Source organism: Parasteatoda tepidariorum, chromosome 5, assembly GCF_982258835.1.
Source record: "Parasteatoda tepidariorum strain Cologne lab strain chromosome 5, Ptep-v5.0, whole genome shotgun sequence".
NCBI classification, from domain to species: Eukaryota; Metazoa; Arthropoda; class Arachnida; order Araneae; family Theridiidae; genus Parasteatoda; species Parasteatoda tepidariorum.
This window is the reverse complement of record NC_141759.1, coordinates 48744788-48769882: the sequence shown is the minus strand read 5'-3', so window position 1 is coordinate 48769882 and position 25095 is coordinate 48744788. Positions and strand designations below refer to the sequence as shown.

The window sequence follows — 25095 nt, the reverse complement described above, 5'->3', positions numbered from 1 at the left end:
TTTATTTAATTCTAGAAAAATTAAACTTAAATCCTCTTAAAATATAATACTTTATTTATTGTAGTTGTTGTAATTAATTTACGTCGCACTAGAGCTGCACAATGGGCTACTAGCTGGGAAACATCCCTGAGGATGATCCAAAGACAAGCCATCACAATTTTGATCCTCTGCAGAGGGGATGGTACCCCTGCTTCGGTAGCCCAGCGACCTGCACGCTAAGTCGAGCACTTTACGGTAGAACAGTTTAACGAGGACCAATACCACACACCCTCGGTTCGTAAGCAAACTGATCCAAGTGGTCACCCATCCGCACACTGACCGCAGCCAGTGATGCTTGACTTCGGTGATCTGCTGGGAACTGTGTGTTTATTTATTGATGTTGTTGTTGTTGTTGTTAATTTACGTCGCACTGGAGCTGCACAATGAGCTATTGGCGACGGTCTGGGAAACATCCCGGAGGATGATCCGAAGACATGCCATCACAATTTTTGATCCTCTGCTGAGGGGAGGGCACCCTCGCTTCGGTAGCCATTTATTGAAAAACAGGTTTTATAATTATTAGGCTATTTTAAATGCCTTTTTTTTTAAGTTCCGCAGTGGACTGATCGTTAAGACACGGTTCCCAGCAGATCACCGAAGTCACTGGCTACGGTCAGTGTGCGGGTGGGTGACCACTTGGATCAGTCTGCGTAGGGACCGAGGGTGTGCGGTATTGGTCCTCGTTAAACTGTGCTACCGTAAAGTGCTCGACTTCGCGCTCAGGTCGTCGGGCTACCGAAGCGGGGGTGCCATCCCTTCCGCAGAGGATCAAAATTGTGATGGCATGGCTTCGGATCATCCTCCGGGATGTTTCCCAGACCGTCGCCAATAGCCCATTGTGCAGCTTTAGTGCGACGTAAAGTAACAACAGCAACAACAACAAATGCCATTCTCACTGAATGCGGTTCACGCACTTCCGTTAGCCGTACAGAAATATAGTGAATTTTTCGTGGGAAAATATTTGTCTCCAATCAACTCATTTTCCCTCGATGGTGAACCGAAATCAATAAAAATGGCCCTTTAAAAAACATTTTGAATCAAGTACGAATTCACACTGGATACTAAGAAATCGCGTATGCAAATATGGCGATACGAACGAGAACCTTATTGGTGAAATATGTTATCAGGGTAAAAATTCACCATTTAAATTCTTGCTCGCATTTCCGTATTCAAATATGTAATTTCGTTTCGTTGCATCCACTCTAAATGTCCCAAAATAATCACAGCATCTGCGATAAAACCTTTCGTTTTCGCGTTGACAACGAGAATTAAGCTATTTAAACACTTTTTGCCATTCACCTATTACACTTATCGATTAAATTAACGACGAAATTGGCAACATTGGTTTGTTTTTGTTTCGGTCTCGATTTGAAAGGATAATATGATCGTTACAAGTAATCTGGGAACTTTATCTCCAAATTTTTTATTGAAATAGCTGCTATTTATTTATTGAGGGATAAATCAATAAAGTAATCCTATTAATGATGTATTAAATTAAATTCTTCGATGTCCTCTAAAAAGTAATTATGTTATCTATCTTCAAATTACAACAAACAAACAGCTGCTTGTGCTATTTATGACATTAGAGACTTAATACTATGTTAATTTATTTCTATGATCTTATGTTTGTTTAAATTCAAAAAGCAATATCATATCTGCATGGGGCAGAAAGAATAACTTATATGAAAATAGCACTTTTAAGTTAAAAGCTGCTCATAAGGAGATCCTTATAAATAAACCTTTTGATTCTGTTACATTCTAATTTCTGCAGATATATTATTATATTGACCCAGAGCATATATTTGTGTTATCTCTCTGGTTTTTTTCTTTTTTTTCTAAAGCAATATGTTGTGAATAAATTTTCTTAAGTAATAATATTTAGAATTAAAATTGCTCTGTGATGTAAAGGACACAATTTTGAAATGCCTTTCTTAATTTTTAAAAGCACTCTTTTGAATTTTAACTACTTAATAGTGATGCTTTATAAGTTTTAAAAATTTTTAAAAGAAGTTCATAATGTCATACTTGTAAAGGAGGAGATTTTCTGGGGATATTTCCGTATCGGGGAACTGTCGCGCCAACTACAATCGCCAAGGTGCCAAATAGATTTTAAACTCGAAAATTTTTTTAAAGAAAACATGTAGATGTTTGCCTGGGAAGTAGCTAGGAGTTATACCTTTCGAGTTGGTCCCTTTCTGGGATTTTTTTTGAGTTGTTGTTTTCTTTTTTCTTGGATATTCTTCTGCCACAGATCACAATACGAAAATTTCCCCGTTTCTACGTTATTTTACATTTTTTTCTTCAAAATAAATACACATCTAATCATAATAATCGTAATTTACATAAATACCATTTAAAATGTAGTTAAGTGAGAAGATTTCCATATTGTGATCTGCGGCAGAATAATTGCCGAGTCTTGGTAAATTCTGGGCTGCAGCCCACAATAGACTGAAAAAATTATAGTAGAGGACCAACTCATAGCCATCTCCCGTCAAACCTCGACATGTTTGTTTGTTTTTTTAATTGCTTTTTTAAAACCTATTTGGTGACTGATCAGGATACAGAAATATCCCCAGTTACATTTAAATATAAAATATGAAATATTGTTTATAACATTTATTTTGTTTCTGAACTCCACATATATGTTTATATGATGCGGCACGACATGTACCAAGAGTTATTATAAAACGAGGAAAATTATCACTTTGTGAAAAAATAGCGGAGGCAGGGTTTGACTTGTCTTAGACCTGCATTTATGATTGTCACCTGGGTTCCAATTACTATGAGAGCTTTCTTTGAAGATCGTTACTTGTAAGGATATAATGAATAGTGATTTGAGGGGGGGGGAATTAGTCGAAGACCAAATATTCAATGGCCTTATAGCAAATTTTTTTTTTAAAAAAAGTCATTAATAAATGTAATTTTTTATGCATAAATAAGTTTAGGTCATTATTGAAAATGAATCAAAACTTAGCTATATTAATGGTATGGGTTAAAGAGAAAAAAATTTAATAGATTATCCTGATTTTTATTATGATTATTTAATAGATCCATTAGAAATATTTAAGATAAATAAAAAACTGACGAACAGCTATTAAAAACAACTAAAATTGTAAAGTTAAAAAAAGAGAAATAGAAAAAATCCTTTTGATTTTTAAAGCAAAACTTTGAAATAATGTTTTCTAGAAAAAAAAGTATCCATAAAGCTTTTTAAAAAAATATAGTCTATCAGAAACACTTTTATAAATGCCACGCTGTTATAAAAACAAATGATTATACACAAAACAAAACAGAAAAAAATAATTTCTTAATTCTAGAACATTTTAATCTAAGAAAATTTTAAGCAAAACATCTCAATTTTCCAATTGCTATATTTTTAAGAAAAAAAAACCTCGATAAAAACAAAAGCTTTTTACGGAAGGAAAAAAGTTGGATCGAAGCAAAAATCATTCTTAATTTTTAAATGAAAAATTCTAACACTAAAAATCTTAATTTAACTTTTTTATATTACCTTATTTTTAGAAGAAAGTAATGATAGAAGAAAAACATTCATTAGAAACGCTCGTTAAAAAATTTTGTGTCTTAACGCAACATAACATGAGCACTTAACTGATAAAAAGATATGTATTGCTCATAACAGATGAAAAGAAAAGTTAATAAAAAAGGCAAAATAATATTTTTTTTTGGTTTTCAAAATGTGAGTTTAACATTGAAAATCAGTATTCTATGTTTCCAGTTATCTGTCTTACTGTATAAGAAAAAAAATATAAATAAAAGAATAATATCTATCCGAATCGCTCTGTTAATAAAATTAGAAAAAATATTTTTAAAAATTTAACATCATTTATGGATTGCCCCTTGTTGTAGAATGCTTTTGAAGGAGTTTTGTAAGAGAAAAATTTTTGCATATATAGGCTGTAATAATTTAGTTCTTTTCATAATGAAGTCAGTTAAAATTAACTTAATGATTCTGTAATTTAATTAAAATTGTCAGCTTCTCTCATGCAATTACTGCTAATTATTCCTACTCAATGTGTGTGAATAATGTACTTAAGTTAAAAAATAAATAAATAAATAGCAGTTCTGCATTTTTTGTTCTCTACATGCAATAAAGTGATAATAGATTTAAATTATTTCAATTTTTTCAACTTTTTTCTAAGAAAAATTATGTTATTAATTTATAATGTGTGTAAACTACTTCCATATTTTACTATAAAAGAGAGATCTTTTAACAATATTTCTTTTAATATAATATAAATGTCTTTTAAAAATTCAAAAAGATTTTAATCTTTCGGAACTGAAATTGGCCTCTCTGTGGAAGACGGACGAATGGCCAAAATGAGGAAAGCATCTGCCAGAGTTCTGTATTCTTAAGGCTCCACAGAAAAAATAACTATAAAGAAATCAAAGTTAAAGAAATAAATATAATTTAGAGCTAAGCTCTTAAATGTACAATTCTTCTTTTCTAAAGGCCATTTATGTTTAATATATAAAAATTAATTAGCAGTATATAATTGGAAAAAAAAATTAGGGGAAAAACAATTTTTTTTTAAGATATTTGGAAAAGAGTATTTTTATTTATCTCAATAAAAGAGCCAAAGATATAGTGTCCTAAGTTATATACTTTCCTTCACCCTAGTGAAAGAACTGCTTGTATTTAGGAAATGTATAATTTCTCTATTTTCTTAAAAACTATTAAACAGTTCTTAAGCCCTGCTTGAAAGATAAATATTAATTTTTCCTTTGCTAGTAGTGTAGAAGTTTAAACATGTACTTTTTGGCTAGATAGATAAGCAGCTCATTCATCTTTCGAAAACTGTAAGCTAACAAAAGTAAATACTCCTTTAATAGCCAATTGTCTGGTAAAAGGGACATAAAAGGTAAGTTTCAGAATATGAAGACTAACAGCATGATGATAGCAGTGCAGTCATCATTGCACACGATAACTTCTCAGTTAACTTCACGTTAACTTCTCAGTTCTGGGATCTGAAGCTGAATCACCTTCAAACCTTCCCTTAGTTGTTCACAATGATCCAAATTTTAGAAATGGGGAATTCAGAATTTACCATTTACACATTTGGAAGCAAAAAGTTAAAACTTAATTACTTTTTTTTTAAGTCCTGCAATGGACTGATTGTTAAGACAAAAATTAATTAAACCCAACAGATAACCGAAGTCAAGCATCACTGGCTGCGGTCAGTGTGCGGGTGGGTGACCACTTGGATCAGTCTGAGTAGGGACCGAGGGTGTGTGGTATTGGTCCTCGTTAAACTGTTCTACCATAAAGTGCTCAACTTTGCGTGCAGGTCGTCGGGCTACCGAAGCTGGGGTGCCATCCCCTCTGCAGAGGATCAAAATTGTGATGCCATGTCTTCGGATCATCCTCAGGGATGTTTCCCAGACCGTCGCCAATAGCCCATTGTGCAGATCTAGTGCAACAAAAATGTACTACAACAATTACTTTTATTTTATTTATTTATTTTTTGCTCTAAATGTTTGAAAATTAATAAACGCGATCTATGACTGTATTGATGTTTTTTTTTATTATTATTTTATAGTTGACACAATGGCAGTTTTTAATCAGGCTGTTGGAGGAGGAACACAGTTAGATGAAACATGTGATAATTCTGCATTAACACAAGAATTGCAGGAAAAAGCCGAACATGAGCTAATGGAAAAACAATCTTGGAGAGATCGAGATATTCAAGCTCTTAGAGATATGATAAGTGGTAAATGACTAAATGTCACAATTTTTCCTATTCATTACTTATTTTTACCATCTCGGACTTTTGTAAAAAATTTATTTTTGGCTTAAATTTTCTTGTACTATCTATCAGGGTGCGTAGCGTTTTTTAAAAGCCCTTAAAGATGCTTTTTTCATTACGTGCTTTTAAAAAGTGCTTAATTTTCCCTTTTTCAAAATGAGATTTTTCCTTTACTATGTTAATTTTCACTTCGAATTATGCAAAAAGACACAATTCACATTGTTCTATTCAACGTTTTCACAATTAATTCAACCCCAATCTATTTCGGCACATTGTCAGTCCGTAGCGTATGAAAATGCCATTCGTTTTGCATGATTCAAAATTTCATGATTTTTGACAATTTTCAAAAACGACGCCAAAAGTTTTTTTTTGACATGACGGTTAAAATAAGATAAAACCGTCAATTGTCAAAAAATTTACAGCTCTGCCTAATTATGATATTTTTTAAAGTGCTTAAAAAAATTTTTTGAGTGCTTGAAAAGTGCTTAAAAGGTGCTTATTTATTTTTTTATTTTTGAATAATTTGCACCTATTGATTGAATAATTTGCACCTACCATCATTTGTTGAGTAATTATTTTGTTGAATAATTGCTGAATAATTTTTTATTGTATAATATGTACCCTGTCTATGCAAAAAGATTTTTGAATATTTAAAAACAGAGCTTATGATTGGGTTACTTAGACCTCTTTACACTTTCTCAACCCTGAGCCCTAGGTTCTTGGTTCAGGGAACATTGGATATATGTCTCCCTTCCTAATTAGAAATTTCAAATAGTCAAAAGAATATATTTTCAAACCCTGTTTATCTTATATACCTTAATATAACCTTATTTTTCTTTTTTACAAAACACAAATTTGTGCTCCTTGTATATTTGTCTAATTAAATGGTGTTTTACAGATGACCCTGACCTAGTCTCAAGAACAGACGATGCATTTTTGCTAAGATTTTTAAGAGCCAGGAAGTTTGATTACAGTAGATCCTTCAGTTTGTTACAAAACTATTACATGATGCGAGCAAAAAATCCCAAAATCTTTAGAGATTTCACCCCTTCTGCACTTAAACATGTTCACCAGTTAAATCTTCAAGGATTTCTTCCGTACAGAGATTCAGAGGGACGTGCCATATTTGTCTTCAGAGGAGGTAATATGTGTGGTCATTGGAAAATTGCATATTCTACTAAGTATTTTAGCAATAATCTTGTAGTTATTTTTACAAAATTTTATTTATTTTTTTTATCTCTAAAAACTTATGAAATGTTTCATGTTACTGATTACAAAATGTATTTTTCATTAAAAAAAGTTTCAAGATTTTTTGATATAAACAAACACTGAATTAAAATTTTATATTGTTAATTTAATTAAAACATATAACAATGTTTAGGAACAATATTAATAATAAAAACTTTATATAGAATAGAAAATCGTAAATAAGACTACCTTTGTTCAATAGTCTGAATTGTCTTGCATATTAAAATTTGAAAATCAAATCATTTAAAATATGAAAATTAAATTGTATAATTCAATATTTTATTTTGAGTAAAATAATTTTCAGTAGGCAATTTTTTTCCCCTAATATTTGTCTAAACTGAATCAAAGCAATTATTTATTCTGACTAATTGAGCAATTTCATTTTTTTTTTCCCTCCATTTATATAAAAATTTTTGAAAGGAATTATAGAAAATTGTGCAGTAAAATTTAAGTTAGCAGTTGTGATACATATTGCATTTCAATATACAGTGAAACCTGTGTATAACGATACTGTCTATAACGATAAACCTGTCTATAGCGATATTTCCTTGAGGTCCCGGTGAAATTCCTATTTACTCAATGTATTTTTAACCTGTTTATAGCAATAACCACTTTTCAGTTAAACATGTCTACAACGATAATTTTTCCTCTTTTGATAGTTGATAGTTCCATTCCGATTTTTCTACCGTTGGAAAACGACTCCCCATCGAGCTTAAATGTGAGATAACAAAATGTTTTGTTTTTTTTTTTCATCTCCTTTGTATGTAATATTCTTTCGTTCTTTCTGAGAAAAAATGCCACTTTTAGGGGAAATTAGAGCAGTAGAAATGGGTGAAGGGGTATTGTAGGAGGAAGCTTCGTCAGAAATGCTGATGAAACTGGCTTATTTTATCAGCTCATGCCAGATAAAACAATGGCATTTAAGGGAGAAAATTGTAAAGGCGGTAAAAAATCAAAACAAAGGTTAACTGTTCTACTTTGTGCAAACAGTACTGGAACAGATAAACTGAAGTCGTTCGTTATAGGCAAATACGCTAAACCTAGATGTTTTAAGAATGTGAAAAGTTTACCAGTTGACTACAAGGCAAACAAAAGAGCCTGGATGACAGAAGAAATATTTAACAACTGGCTGCTTGATGTGGATAAGGAGATGAAAAGAAAGAAGAGGAAAATAGCTCTCTTAGTTGACAACTGCACTCCTCACAACAATCCTCCAAGTTTGAAAAATATAAAATTGTTTTATTTCCCCCCAAATTGCACGTCGATTCTACAGCCATTAGATTTGGGAATAATAAAATGTTTCAAAGGATACTATCGAACAAGATTAATTCAGAATGTTGTTTATAATCTGGATAATAAACGCCCAAATCCTTATGCAGTTGATGTGAAAAATGCATGTGATTGGATTTCCGGAGGGTGGAATTCATTGACACAATCCACCATCCAAAATTGTTGGAAGAAAGCTTCTTTCTTTGAGGATAAAAGCAACGGAAACGCAGAAACTGAGCTTACTGAAATCACTGATGAAAAAGAAAAATGTGTGGCAGGCTTAAATTCAATTGTCAGTGATTTCCAAAAATCATCTAATACATCATTTCTATTTAACGCAGATGAATTTTTAAATTTAGATAATGATGTGTTGGTTTTCAGTGGTGCAAGTGATGAAGAGATTTTAGCAGAAGTTATCCCGGGTGATCAAAGTGATGAGGAAGAAGCAGCTGACTGTTCTCAAAACAGGACTCAAATTTCACCGGAGAATGCCATATTGCTAATTAACACTTTGTAAGATTTTGTTGCAACATTATCAAATGTAACTGATGTTCATTTGAATTCATTAGATGGACTGAAATCTATGAGCATGGAAATGGCAATTGCTTCCAAAAATAACCAAACAAAACTAACCGATTATTTTTCTAAATAATTTCTGTTTTGATTCATAAAATTGTAAGTAAATTTTTCTTGTGTGCTGTTTCATAATTCTAAGTAAAATTTTCATTTGGAGCCTATAAAAGAAGTTTAATTTATCATTAGTTTTAAACGTATACTTTTAAATTTCAAACCTGTCTATAACGATAACCTGCCTATAACAATATTTTATTTAGGTCCCTACAGTATCGTTATAGACAGGTTTTACTGTATTCAGTTTTGATATTCTGTTATTATTGTATTTAACCTGCAGATTAATTTAATTTATATATTTATAAAACACGCAAAAATGGGTATAAATGAGAAATTATTCAAGATGAATGCTGTTTTCCTGTAGTAGTTAACTATAATCATTCTTGAGTATTCATAATTAGCCTCAAATACAAATTTTAATATCACAAAAGGAGAAAAAAACTATCTAATTATTAGAATTAAAATTTGTTAAAAACCAGAATTCGTTTTGTCGCTTTTTAATTGTGGAATTGTATCACATATTTGGAAAAGTATGGCCTTTTCTGGTATCTCTAATACCCAAACACAACCAAGTACAATAATATTTTTATTAGTTCAAAGAATCAAAACTAAATTTTATGTAAATCAAATAAGACTTAAAAGCTAAGATATTGATATTTTGAAAACTAAGTTGTACATTTTTATTTTGAAGGGAAACATTTATTAATTAATTTTGCTAAATGTTTTTTTATAGCTAATGCAACCCTCTTATTATCATAATTTTTTTTACCCCTAATAAAGTTTTACTTTTTTTTATAATCCCAATATGTATAGATGTAAGAAGAAAGAAATATTTTAATTTGATTTCATTGCTATTAGAAAGTAAGAAAATTGTTAGATTTATTTTGTTATCTGAATATTTTCAGGATTATTGGATTCTTCTATTTCTACATCTGATGATCTTAATAATGTTTTTTTACAGCTAATAAAGCCCTGTATTTCTTTTCACTATAAAACTATATAACTAGTTGTATTTGTTTCAATTTGATTTCTTTACTTATTGAAAGTGAAAGAATTGTTAGATTTATTTTGTTATCTGAAAGTTCTCTAGATTGCAGGATTTTTTCGTCTTGTACATCTGATGATCTTAATAATTTTTTTAATAGCAAATAAGGCTTTTTTTCCCTTTTTATCTAATCCCAATAGATCTAAATGTAACAATAAACTGTTTTAATTTGATTTCATTGCTAATTGAAAGGGAGAGAATTGTTAGATTTATTATGTTATCTAAATGCTTTTAGGATTGTAGGTTGCTTCTCTTTCTACATATGATTTTCTTATTGTTTTTTGCAGCTAATAAAGCCCTATTTCTCCTTTTTCTCAAATCCTGACATAATTAAATTAAACGTTTTAATTTGATTTCATTGTTAATTAAAAGCTACGATGTTTGTATATTTTCAGGGTTGTGGGATCCTTCACTTTGTACAGCTGATGATTTATTCAGAGCCAATGTTATATGCCTAGAAAAGCAAATTGATGATCCTCTGACTCAAATAAATGGAGTTATTGCTATTTTGGATATGAAAAACTTAGGATTTCATCATATACGACACTTCTCTCCTAGTCATGCTCTGAAAATTGTTTCACTAGTTCAAGTAATTGATGATTCTTTCTTAAGATTTATTCTTTAATTTCAAATTTTCCCCCAAAAATTGTGCAAAATTAGTAAAATATGTATTTTTCTTTTTTATATCATAATTTGCTTAAGTAGGGCTAAATCAGTTAACTTAAATATTTATTTTCTCAAATAATTTTCGTATAAAAAAGACATATCCCAGTGTTCTAAGTCATCCCTCTACTTTTGATGTCAAGATTACAAATTTCTGGTATGTCATGTATATAAATCAACCGCTAAAATATATATATATATATATATATATATATATATATATATATATATATATATATATAAATGTCTGAAATTGAAAAACAAGAAAATTATTAAGCCTACAAAAGTTATCTCAACTTAAAAATACTTCACCTCAAAAATTCTTGCAAAATTTTAGGAAATTTCCTGTCTGCTTTTCTAGATGTTACATGTCAAATGACGCTAGGCTTCGCCGCAAAATGTGGATTCAAATGTTATTGGAAAATCTTTTAAAAAAAAGTGGATTTTTGATTTCTATAAGACGATTTGCAAGAACAAAGAAAAAGAGGATGACCCAAATTACGATGGATAGACACAATCGAGAGAAATTTTGAAATCCTAAAGTTTTAGAGCTGAGGGTCTATCACGTCCTATTGGGTTTCTGGGAAACCACTTCAAAGGAAAACCTAGGACCAATCTGGGCTGTTATGCTACTGATGATGATAACATGTACAGTTGTAATATAAATTGCACTTAATTTGAAGATAAAACATATATTATATTACAATATATTGGTGCACCACGTTACAAATGTTCATGTGTTAAATTTGTTTTATGTATGTGTATTATCAAAGATTCTAGTGGTGTTATATGTCTATCTACTGATATTTACTTTTTTGAATTTCTTATATAAAATCTTTCTTTTTAGGACTCTTTCCCTGCAAGGTTTAAAGCTGTGCATGTTGTGAATGAACCTGCTCTGTTTGATCTTGTTTTAACTATTGTGAAACCTCTCATAAGTGAGAAAATAAAGAAAAGAGTAAGTATTTTTTAAATTATTTTTTGAGTTGATTTATATTAACACACATTTTTCTAAATCTTGATCTACCAAATAAAATATTGATTTTTCTTATAAAAAGTTCCCTATGTAGTTTTTTCTCATTAGAATCATCTTAATTCTAGCCTTTTTAATACTATTATGTATACTTAAAAATCACATGCCTACTACATTATGTTTACCACATTAAGAAAACACTATAACTAGAAAATAATTCCAAAAGTTTAAACCTTTCTGTTTTCTAATATTTATTGACCAAAATTTGTAGACGGCTGCTCTAAATTTTAAATGTCAGATTATGATAAATTGCATAAGTCAATAAATAAAAGTACTTCTTTTGTTCAGCTACAAATGACTTTATAAATAACTTGCCTCCCTTTGAAATTTTAAAATATTGTGATAATTGCATAAAATAGGTTGTGGTACTTCTTTAAAAAGCTAGTTATCATGAGATCTAAAACTGGAGTTTTAAAGCAATGTAAATTTTTTTGTATGTGCAGAAAACTAAGAAAAGAACTAGAAATTTGACGTAAGTTAATACTTAAACAATTTGAAATTGTTTAAATTTATTCATTTTAAACTTTCATGTAACTTTTGCTTTACATTTTATTCTCAATTGGAATTTCATCGTATGCATGATTTACTTTTAATTATCATAATGCATTTATTTTCACTTATTAATTTAACTGGGGGGCCTACCCTCTGCACATTGTAGTTGGAAACCCTTATAGCTGTTTCCACTGTTCCTTTAGGATTGTGTCATAATTTGAGCTTGTTTTTGTATGCTGATACTCTTTTTAAAATGAAATTCTAAAAAAATGCAACTTATACATCCTGTGAAACTTTAGATTTATAAACATTCAGTTCTATTTATATACATTAAGATTTTATGTATGCAAAATTATCAATTTCAGTGTTTGGAGAGAAAAACAGATGTGCCTCCAAAAAACACTAAGAAAAACTAAACAAAAAGCAGATAGTTGACATTAGTTGATAAAACGAATCTCCCTCCTGCGACAATTATAAAGCACCATTAAAACTAAAATATGGTCTGAATTTTTTTATTGATTATATTTGTACTTTTTTTTTTTTGATAATATTACAATAAAGTCTGCTCATAATATTAAGGAAATGATTGAAACATGTATTGTTACCAGGCACAGAGTTCAGATTTAAATTTATGTGTTCCAGCTAGTCTAAAAGGAGTCAGAATGTTCAGTGATGATACATTTTATTTAGAGAAAAATATCACTTATAAGTACTGCTTGAAATGGTCTGAAAATTATTGAAACTTGCAAACAACTGTAGAGATATAAGAGCTTTAGCCAGTCAGAAAAGGGTCGAAATTTTAATTTCAAAGCTTCTCTATCACATAAGCTGGTTAATAAAAAATTATTTTAAATGCATTTTAATGTTGAAAATAAAAAATGCTTATCAGCAAATAATAAGCTACTTTTATTGCTATTGTGTATTTGTAGTAGTTATGCTTTACCAAAAGTTTTCATTCCATTTTTCAACTTCATGTGTGACCAGTTTTAAGCTTTCAGTTTATATAAATTTTAACCAGCTCTCCCTTTGCTAATTATGAAAGTGGTGCAATAAGAAGGAAAGTCACAGCTTTGTTAAAATGAGGACCGTTTATAATCTAATTTTTATATGTTTCTAAAGTTACTCCAATACTGCATTGTTTAGGCTCATAAAAACATACAAAAATTGGGAATTATTTACTGATTCTATTGATTTCAAAATGCAAACAGAAAGTGCAAATTTATATTCAGGCAAAGAAGAATCAAAAGTACCAAAAAGCTAACCAACCACTGTTGAGGAAGACAAGATTAAAATGTTCAAAACATATTTTATTGCTAAAAGAAATTGAGAGAAATGTAAATTATTATATATTGTACCTTCAAAATTCCTTCGGTCATCAAACTCATATTTTTGATATTTTTAACCATGTCTTTCGCAATATTAGTTTGTCATATTTTGAAAAAGCATTTTTTTTTCTTGCTTGAATATTAATTGTGTTCTTTATTGTGAATTTTCTTTATATTTTAATTTGGTCAAGGTTTATTAAAATATATGTTACCGCTGAAGTTTAAAAGAGATTATTATGCACATAACCTGCATGGTTACTCGGTTAATCCATTGAAATGTGGAATCAAGAGTTTCCCGCAATTCACCAAGGTATCGTCTCCTTAATGATTTCGGTATCATTAAATTTTTTCTTAACTTTTTCAACTATTGATTCTTTAGATGCCGAGAAATAAATAACATTATGTTAATATTCTTAATTGTAATAATATTTTAAACTGTTTAATTCATTGTATTTTATTTTTTAAAGTGATGGATGGTTGATTCTATCGACTAATGTATTGATTGTAGTAATTTACTTTTTTTAGATTGTAAAAAAATTACGCTATGGTAATTGAAGCATATATCTGTTGCCATTGTTCCAGTAAAAATCTTATTTTCACTTTAACAAGTGCTGAATAGTACTTATGTGCAGATTATCTAGGTAGTTTGCAGATTACCTAGATAATTTAAGAAATTTTAAAAAAATTTAGCCCCTTAACGAATCACACTAGTTTATCTACCCATTAGCTAAATAATCTGTATAATTATTGATTTCAGCATTTTAACAGTGACATATACTGAGAGTGACGTTTACAGAAAATATATATAGCAGTATCTACATTTGTAATTTTTTCTTAGTATACATACAGTCGAACTTCTATTTAATGAAGTTGCTAAATCCCGATAATAAGTTCGTTATATGGGAAATTCGTTAAATAGAAAATCGCCTTTTAAAATGCTTAAACAACACAAAACAGGTTATAAATTCATAAACACTAGACATAATTAAAAAAGCAATTGATACACCTTTATCTTGTAAACTAGTATCTATTATTTATTTTATCAATCTTAACCATAAAAGAAATCTACATGGAGAACAAGAATAGAGCAAAACATTATCCAGTGTTACACTATCATGCTGCATACATTTTCAACTAAAAACAACTAAATTTATGCTTAAAATTTTGACTGTATATATTTGCTGTATAAAATAATAACTGTAAAATAATTTTAAATAGAGAACGTGGAAGTGGGAAATAGGGAAAGTGGATCTCAAAGAAAAATTCGTTAAATAGAAAATTCACTTCGCTATTTGGAAGTTATTTTATGAAGAAATTTCCAAAATGTTCTTGGTTCCTCAAAAAAATTCGCAAAATAGAAGTTCGTTAAATAGAAGTCTGACTGTATATATGTATTAGCAAATTTTTTGATATTTTATTTCTGCTTGATTTAATATTTTAAAATATCTTTAATTCATTTTATGTGGCTCTTAAAAGTATTTATATCTTATTATTCACTCAGATTCATACACATGGTGGCAACATGAAGAGTTTGCATGAACTCATACCTCCAGAGGTACTACCATCTGAATATGGTGGCCATCTTGGAACTTTTGACAACAAAGAATTCATGTCTAAATTGTCTGAGGCAGAAGAGACATTTATACAAAGCCAAATGTATGGATACATATCACAAATCACAGAAAAAAATGTGAAAAAGTCTGTAAGTCTGGATACCTTCTCTCCGTACAGAAGAGTGTGTATAAGATGAATTTTCCTGTACAACCCACCTAGCTGTTAAAAAGTTTCTTTTGTATATACTGCTTTTAATTTTTCATTCCAAAGCAACTCCATGCTAACTATTATTTGGATAAGACTGTCATTTTTTTTAAAAGTTTGGAGTCAAGCTATCATACCTGCCAAGTCTCCTGTTTTTTAACAAACCCCTATATATTATGACTATCTCCTGTTTACCCGTATATTCTCAAATTTCTCCGTATTTGTTAAAGAAATTTTTAAGAAAAAAAATTTTGGTGATCAATTATCTACTGATGGCAAAAATACTTCTCTTATTCTTCAACAGATGGTGCCATTGCCAGTACAGCAGCATGTTGAATCTTAATAGTTTAAGTCGAGATGTGATGGCTCAGACGATACAGCGTTCACTTTCAAAGAGTTGAATCGGGTTCGAATATCAGTGCTGACTGGTCAATACAAGTCCCGCATCCAGCTTACACCGACCTCTGGTGTAAAATATCCTCAGTGGTAGACAGATTTCGGGTTAGAGTCCCCTTGCCATCAGGCTAACCGTGGGATGTTTTTGTGGTTTTCCTCTCCATGTAACTCAAATGCAGGTTAGTTCCATCGAAAAGTCCTCCACAAAGACAAATTTCTCCCAATACTTGATCCAGGAGTTCCCTTGTCTTTTGGATTAGGTTCAAAATTACAAGGCTATGGAGTTAGACATTAGTAGTCGTAAACTAAAAATTAGGTCGACTCTTCAACGACGATTATAAAATAAAATAGTTTAAGTAATTCTAAATAATTGTTTAAAAAAATCTTTTGATTTATATATATATATTTATTTTTTACTTCGCTAAATGTAAGTACTTATATTATTTCCGATTTTGTATTTAACTTTTTGACATAATTATGCAGGATGTATCACAACTTTACTCGTAACCTAAAAAATTTCATTATTAAAATCTCCATTATTTTATTTCTCCAATGTTGGCAGGTATGAAATATGCCTCATTTTGAAAAATTTACAGTACAGTAAAACCCTGATTACATTACACAACAAATTGATTATTCTTGAAATTATGTGATTTTGTGTTAACAAAAGGTGTTTGATTAATATATAAAGCAAATTATCCTTCATATACAATTTTTGAAGGAGAAAAGTCTCCTGCCTTCTTGTGAATTCTCAGATATCTTGCTTCCTTAAGTATTTAGAGCCACGAAAATTCGAGAAGGTACATAAGATTTTTGTTTGCCAGGATATTCAAAATGATTGCTAAGTTGGTGGCATTCCTGTCAATGAAAGCTCTTTTTACATTCTGTGCTAATAAAATACATTAAATTGCCAAGCTAAAATATGAATTTATGTATTAAAAGAAATATTAATTTCAGATTCATTATTTTCAGTCAAAAATATACAGGAAATATTGTATATCCTGGCATGTTTATGTATGTCTATAAAACAGACCATCTTTCCCATATTAAAGAATAAAGTAGACCGTATTAAAGTATTAAATAAAACAATGCCTGAATCTGATCTGTATTAAATGGTTCAAAACACATGAAGCTGAACAGCTTCATGTGTTTATTATGGCAATAAAATAATTAATAATGGCAATAAACATTTATTGCCATGAGGAATCTAATGTCTGGTAGCTAGAAAACGGAAATTAAAGAGAAATCAAAAATGCACTATATTTTTTTCATAACATTGTGTCATTATTCATTATCGAAAATAAAATATTAAGTTAGTATATTTTTTTAACCCAAAACGTATAGTCATAAGTTATTTTATAACTTTACACCTTTAAAAAATTTTAAATAAAAATGTACTACTGAATATCTTACAATTTTGATTGTCTGACATACCCCTGGTCCTGAAATACTTACAGATAATCTGAGTTTGATTGTATATTTTTTGCTGATTTCAAATGTAAAATTCAGTTATATAGATTCCATTTTATGACTGAAATTAACATTATATTTGCTGAGGATTCATTTTTGATTCTATTAACAAGAAAGCTTTTAATCCTGTATCTTAAATCGGATGAAGGACTTAATAAGCAAAACATTTGTGACTATAAAAAAGAAAACTAAAACTTGTTTTCACTTAAGACAGTGAAAACTTAACGACTACTCAAGATGTATCTAACATTTTATGTTAGCTCTAACAAGCAGCATTATATTTACTTTGCAGTTTCAAAATATGCTTCTGTTTTAGGAATGAATGCTGCCATTGTTTGAATATAAGTTTTGTTTTTAGAGTTAATTTTTGAAAAATTAGATCTTGCTTTTTAGCAACTCTCGTAATAAATGGGTTATCTAGCACTTATCATTAGTTTTCTAAATACAATTATCTCAAATCATTTTAGATTGAATTTCATTTTTTTAAATTAAAACCCAATTTTTTAAAATTATGTCAGCTGTTCCAAATTTTAGTTATAATTAGCTATGGAATTGTTCTCTATTGTCTTTAACCCATGTCGTATATTGTGGATATGTATATATTTTTACCTTAATATTTAAATTAAATATTTTTTCAATTTCTAGTACCATTACTGTGTATATATGTTGTAAATGTAGCTTTTTTCCCCTCTGTTTCCAATATTTTCTCTTGCATTTTACCCATGGTGATTAGGTAGCTGTTTAAGAAAATTTTAACAAGTTATTTTACTTATAGTTTTTGAAAACAACATACTAAAATCTTGTACACATAGTAACTTAAGTTGTTGTTTTTTTCATTAATTATTGAGGTATTGTCTATAAAATGTGCAAATTAGTAAAATGACCAAAAGATATTTTTAAAAAAAAAACCAAAATTATTAAAAAATATTAATCACATTTCCCCCCCCCCCAATATTGAGTAGGAATCATTTTTTAAAACAGCCATCTTTATATAACCTACCCCTAATATAAATATATAAAATAAGGTAATCTACTCATTCAAAAAAACATAGAGGTTTCCACTAAATATTGATCAATGTTAATCTTGTTGTAATAGAAATGGATTATCTCTATTGCTGTTTGTATTAACTGTAGAAATTAACTATACTATTATATTCTTATAAAAAATAATCTCGTTAACTAATCTTAGTGTTAAACTAGTTTAAGTTATAATCAAATTGATGTTTAGGGAATCATTTTTACATTTATTAATTTCCTATTAAAGTATGTAGTGTGATTTAATTATTTGAAAATTTATTATAATTCTTATTTTATTCTTCATTAAAAGCATTTCAAATCTGGTATAGCCTAAAATTTTGTTATGTTATTAATTTGAAAATTAGTCACTTAATAAGATTAAATAATTAAGATTTTGTTGTGGTACATTGCCTGTGCTAAATATTTTCATTGGTCTTAAATTTTTTTTGTAATGTTTAAGCACAATGATTATGCTGTTGTTATAAATTTAATATGCTCCATGTGTAGCTACTGAAATTATGAAATTAGTAAAGCATACTAAGCACTATTAATTTTGTGGTGTATGTACGATTGGTGTAAACTATGTATTGTACTGAATAAGAATATAATTGTGTAACTTAGTTTATTTCCATCCATCTGGCCATCCAAATAAAGAAAAAAAAAGATATATAAAGTAGATCTTGATGTTACTGCAGTGTCAGATGTAATAAAGTTTATGTATATATTTGACCTTATTATATACTCATTAAATTCCCTCCATGTATAAAACTGTTAGAGTCATCCTATCAAGATTAGATTATCCTATTAAAGCATATTGCTATATTGATAGACTTTGCTCTGAACAGAGTGCTAGAAATATATATTCTTAATATGTAGGAACCCAAATTATTAAACTTTATTTTTTTATTATGACCTCAAATTTTATAAACATTTAGAAAGATAATTGGTGGTGTTTGTTGTAGCGAAGTGCTATCTTATATATTTAAAATGTTAATTTGGTAAATTCATTATATTATTTATAAAGGCCTGTTTACACGGTCCAATTTCTTGAATCCAAGAAATTGGACGGATTTCTCTGTTCAAGAAATTGGATGATTCGTTGACACTATCCAAGTTCTTGAATGTCACTGATTCGTTGAAAGAAAAACTTCCGCATGCGCATTGTTCATATTCAACATTATGAAATAATACTAACATAAGTTTAAAATTACTAAATAAATTCAAATAAAATCATAATAACACAAATAAACCGCAACAGATCAATTTATTTGGACTAAAATATATGAAAACAGACAAGAAGATGACATAATTTGCTGCCTGATTGTTGATGTCACAAAACCTAAGACGCTGATTGGTTAAGGGAGAAAAAACTTGGATGGAAAGTAGAACATGCTCTACTATCGTCCAAGAAGTTGGACCAAGTTCTTGGATGTTTGTTTACACGATCAAAGCTCAAAGCAAAACAAGTTTCCATCAATATCAATCAATCTCTGTCCAAGAAATTGGATCGTCTAAACAGGCCTTAAGATCAGATAGCTATTTTTAAAATTTCATTATGTTTACAAAGTGAAGATTTATTAAAAATTAACACTTATTAAATTTCGTTTTATTGTTATTTTTAATGAATTTTTTTTATTTTGAATAATAAATTTTAAAAACTGGTAAAGAATCTCTTTAACATTAGTTACTATACCATAGTGTATTAGTAATTACATTATGTATTATATGTAGTTTTGTTTTTTGTAGTATTTTATTTTTATATGTTTTTATTTTTATATCTTTTTTATTTTTATAAAAAAAAATTCTGTTATAGCAATTCTAAAAACAAAAGTATTAAAAAAAATTTTACTTATTTTCAGAATGATTTGCAATACATAAGTATGATCATCAGCATTTATTTTATTCATTTTGTAACCTCAGTTTGAAACATGTTAAAAAGTGTCTGGCCTTAAGAAACTTCAAAATCATCATTAATGTGATTGTATTGTATGAAATATATAGAGTGGTCATAAAAAACGTTACCTATTCATGAATCCAGAGGGCTTTATCCGCTTAACCAATCAAAATGAAATTTCAGATAGTGTCGTAGCTGGATCACGATAGCTGAATATCGTGATAATTCAGAAAAATATAGCTCTCACACTTAAGATTACAGTGAAAAAATTTCGAAAGTTTCAAATGCCAGTACACGTTTTTGTAATCAAAATATGTTCCTCATTGTAAAATACTTGAAACAGAGTTAGAATGATATTTTTAACATAAAAAACCGCAGAGAAACTTACAAAAGAAAGAATATTTTATATGTTCTTTTGCCAACAGGAAAGAAAAAGAAAAGAGTGATTTTTGTACTACTACTTCTTGCTTCTTCATCTCTGCTAACATAGCAGCTTGGCATGCTGAAAACTCTGATTTAACTTATTTACTGTGAGGATTTTGTTTGGATGGAAGAAAAAAGGCATTCACATTCGAAATTTGTTCACTATAACTGTAACCGTGCGGAAATTTTATTTTGAGTGATACAAGTAGTGTTTACAGCTGATCAGGGCCCGATTAACCTCTGAAAATAGGGGAAGCATAATAGGATTTTGGGGCCCCCCAAACTTGAGCAAAAGAAACTTTTGATCGCCTATAAACAATACATTTTAAAGAGAGAAGAACCATGTGAAAACTATTAGAACCTTAGAAAGGAATACAGAGATCTTATGCAATCATGTTGGACCCTTCTTTACATGCTTTATAGTAACAAAAACATGAGAGAGTAGCTAGCACATATGTTAACAAAATTTAAATATTTCACTAAATTAAATTATAATATTACTTGTTGTTATACGAAAGGTTCTTAGCAAGATTAGTCTCTTTTTTACGCCAATTTGTTTACTAGCGGTAAAACAACACAAAATTCTAATTCAGCATAAATTATTGTTACTGCACCAGAAAAATCATACCAAATAATTTTCAAACATGAAACAAAAATATTTTTTGTACTAATAGATATTTAAAAGTCTTATGTGCTTAGTTCAACAATAAAAAACAGAGTAAAATTAAATTGAGCACACATGATAGAGAAAAAAGATTTTAAAAAAATAAGAAGAAAGCTCATAGGTTACCATTACATAGGTTTTTTTCTCGCTTTCAAATTCGCAAAATCTTCAATAATATCTGCTAATTGTAGCCTATTTGTAATATCACTCTCTATTGCTAAAAGCGCTAAACCACTTAATTTATTATTTGAAAGAGTTGATCTCAACCGATTTTTTATTCTTTTCAATGCAGAAAATGAACGTTCACTAGTGCAGTTAGTTATTGGAATTGAGAGCATTATTCTCAAAGCTGTCTCCACATTTGGAAAAGTATGTCCAATATCCAATGTTTTTATCATTTTTAACTTTTCAACAAGCATCCCATTTTTTTTCCGAGAGTTTTTGCTGGGGTCATTTTTTTCTTCTTATTTCTTTTATTATTATTTTTTGTTGCAAAAAATAAGAAATTGGGTCCTTAATTTCAGTCATTTGGGGGCCCCCCTAGAATTTTACAGGAGAAGCACTTGCTTCCTGTGCCTTTTCGGTAATCAGGCCCTGCAGCTGATGCAGGCTTATTTTGGTTAACAGCATTTTAGCAGATTATTGTTATGCGCAAAAAGGGCATCAAAACACAGAATTAAAGTTTAAAAAATATTCGAAATATGATCTATAACAGCGGTCGCCAAACTTATGAAGCTTCTGGGCTACCATATTGTTTTAAAATCCCACTTCGAGCTAACAACCAAAAAACTACCTTTTTTTTTTATATATATATATATTTTTTAAATTCATTTGTTAGCTCAGGGGCGGAAACTAGGTTAGCCAACCAGAGCATTAATATGATTTACAAAAATTTTCCCGCTAGCTTGTAATAGCTTTCAATTGAGATTTGATGATCGCCGATCTTCAATATTACTATGTTTTCTGTGAGCTGAAAGTATGTAATAAAGCATGATATGTGACAAGAGGGGATAGGGGTGTGTTAAATTCTGAGGCTATAAAGAAAGAGAATGAAAAGACAAAAATATTGAAAACAAGTGTGATATCAATTTATGAATGTCTCCAAAGCCCATGGACTACTAAGAGTTCTTGTTTTAGAAAAATATTCTTATGACTGCTCTATATTTAATATGGTATTTTTTTCAAGTGTGTAAAGCAATTATTTTAATGCATTAGCTTTAAATGAAGAAAAAAAAAATCTCTTTAATTGTTGTCTCTCAGAGACCAATGATTTGAGTGTGTCCTCAACAAACAAATTGCAAAGTCTCACATGTATGAGACAACTATAAATTCTAATTTTTATTATTATTTATTGTTAGTATTCCTGACAATGTTAAGTTTTAAAACGTGTGTATTAACAGCACAATATTTAAAAAATGCAACAAAAAAAAGTTTAGAAATTTTAAAATGAATTTCCATTGTTATAGTGACTTTGTCTCTAAAATGAGTGCCAAAAAAAATTTAATTTCAGTTTGATTTCTGAAATTTTACATAGCAATTGCAGATAATCTTATTATACAATTAACAATAATTGTAACTTATTTTTGCATAGGCATTACTTATAATTTTTTCTCACACTTAACTTTATGGTAGTTATAACTTTTAACTATTATATATAATAATAAAACCAGGGATGACTTTTTTTCCGCTTTTTCAAATTCCCAAAAAAAATAGTTTTTTTTTTTTCCCCCTAGCTATAAGTTAGATTTAAAACTGCATATCATGATCTATTTTCATGGGATTTAAATTTACACATAGCGATTCATACCCATATGATTTAAAAATCTCATATCGGGATTCACATTCATGTGATTTTAAAAAATCACACAGATTCCTATTCACACTATAGATGAAAAAACCTTGTCACGTTGATAAACTTTTATATTTACTATTGAAACATTGATAATATTCTATGAATATGCTTCTTATCCATTCTTTTTTACTTGCTCAAATTTCAGGTATTTTTTTCACTTAATTTCATAAGTTTAGTACATAACATTGTTGGATTTTTATTTTCGTTTTTTTACCAAACTCATCCCTGTAAAACATGCATAGTAATATGCATCATAAATATTGAGTAATTGTACTCCAAAATTTTCCTAAAATAAGTGATCAATTTTTCAGATCCATTCTTACAATTATTGTGAGTAGGTGTTATCTTAATCTCTAACTATGTTTTTATGAAAATCATCTCTTGCCCTTAAAATATATTTTTAGTTCTTATTTGAATAAATTTATTTTTCATTTTAATAATTAAATATTCCATGTGTTAAAATAATTGTTATATTCTTCATAGCATTGCACAATTAAATTGAATCTTTGCATTTATTGAATTTTAAAATTGTTTTGTTTCTAATAATATGGTAAATATTTTATCTATTTGCAGTGTCGCTGTGTTCTTTGCATTTGTTAGAATGTTTTTCAGTAAATGTTCAATATTGTTCCTATGCATTAAATTGCATTTAATTGTTGTTGCGAACTGTTTGAAAGAATAAATAAATGGATTCAGATAATAAATAAATAAATAAATGGATTTCTGAGTGTGTATTAGTTTGCAAATCAAATTCCAAAATACAGTTTTACTTGAAATCCCTGAAAACTGTTAGAAAAGCGATTCCATGCCGATGTTATATCTTCATGGAATTTTAAATTTTATAAAATTATTTATATGATGCTAAGTATAGTAGTCAGTTTTATATAGGTTATATGTCACATAATAAAAAATAAAATTTAAAGAAAGGTCAGAATTTAATTGTTTGATAAAACCTAAAGACCGAGATTTTTTCGGGTTTCTGGGTGGGTTATTTGCTAAATTAATAAAGTTTTTTAATATATGTTTATAATAACAACCAAAACATGGAGTACTCAAAATAAAATTTTAAGACGTGTCTTGAGAAAAAATTTGTAATCAATATCTATTAAAATTTTAATCACTTTTTTTCCAGTATAGTATGTATCCATTACAAACTGTAACATATTAACGGTCAATTTTTCAATCGAGAAAATGAGAATTACTAATAGATTCTTTCAGAATATCAACAAATATCATTAAGAATTTTGTGTAAATTGTATCCATCACTAAAATATTTTATTGAGTGGTGTTTGTGCCAGACCAGTTGAAATTTACTTTGTAAAGTCAAGGAAGTAATTTTAAGAAAATAGTGCAAAAGAATAGATTAAACGCTAAAAAATATACATCAATCAAAATTTAGTTAAAATTTTCAAGGTATCTCAGAAAAAATAAATAGAACTAAGGACAAAATTTGATTGTTTAAAACGTAATATAAATAGAATGAATTGTTTTATTGTATAGAACCAGAATATATTTTATCAATTATGAAAAACAAAGCTAAGTAAATTGCAAAGTAGAAAATTCTTTTTTCACACTTTGTTAGCTTTAAAGTATGTTGGTTAAAATTTGTAAATATTATAGCTTGGTGTTAATAATCAGTTTTTGTTATTTCATTGTTAAATAATATCTATCATTTTTAATTATTCAAAATATTATAAACAAAATTAATATCTAAAATAAAACACATTAACCCTAGCAGCAAAATAACTTGACCCTTATTGGACCAATATTCATGAATCTTGGCGCAATAAGGGTTCAAAGGGCATTATATTTTCCCATATTGACCCTATATAGAATTTTCCGATTCACCCGAGATTTTACAACAAATATCGATCCAATAAGGAATTCTCAGATTCACCCAATATTTTATATTCAATATAGTCTCCCATGTGGCAGAATTTTTTCAGGCTTTCTGCGACAAAACTGTCTAGCAAAAATATCTTTCTGCAAGATACTTTCAATAATAACAAATATGTATGTTGCTAATTTAAAGTAATAAAAATGCGTGTTATAAAAAAAAACATATAATTATTTTCATTGAATATGCAATGTTTTTTTATTCTAATATGAGCG

The 25095-nt window shown here is 28.9% G+C and overlaps 1 protein-coding gene across 4 annotated transcripts in view; it reads left to right on the top strand.

Annotated features, from left to right (window-relative positions):
* Window positions 1-23703, top strand: part of LOC107455357 (alpha-tocopherol transfer protein-like) — a 40539-nt gene extending 16836 nt beyond the window's left edge. For 2 of the 4 annotated variants that reach the window (XM_043051776.3, XM_087163809.1), the window contains exons 2-6: window positions 5598-5768; window positions 6703-6945; window positions 10392-10585; window positions 11507-11617; window positions 15011-23703. In XM_043051776.3, the coding sequence (XP_042907710.2) occupies window positions 5598-5768; window positions 6703-6945; window positions 10392-10585; window positions 11507-11617; window positions 15011-15259 (968 nt within the window). In that variant the 3' untranslated portion in view covers window positions 15260-23703. Of the gene's footprint in view, window positions 1-1322; window positions 1560-5597; window positions 5769-6702; window positions 6946-10391; window positions 10586-11506; window positions 11618-15010 lie in introns of those variants that run through there. The other 2 variants (XM_071186011.2, XM_043051780.3) reach the window with 2 other exon arrangements.
* Window positions 23704-25095: the final 1392 nt, after the last annotated feature.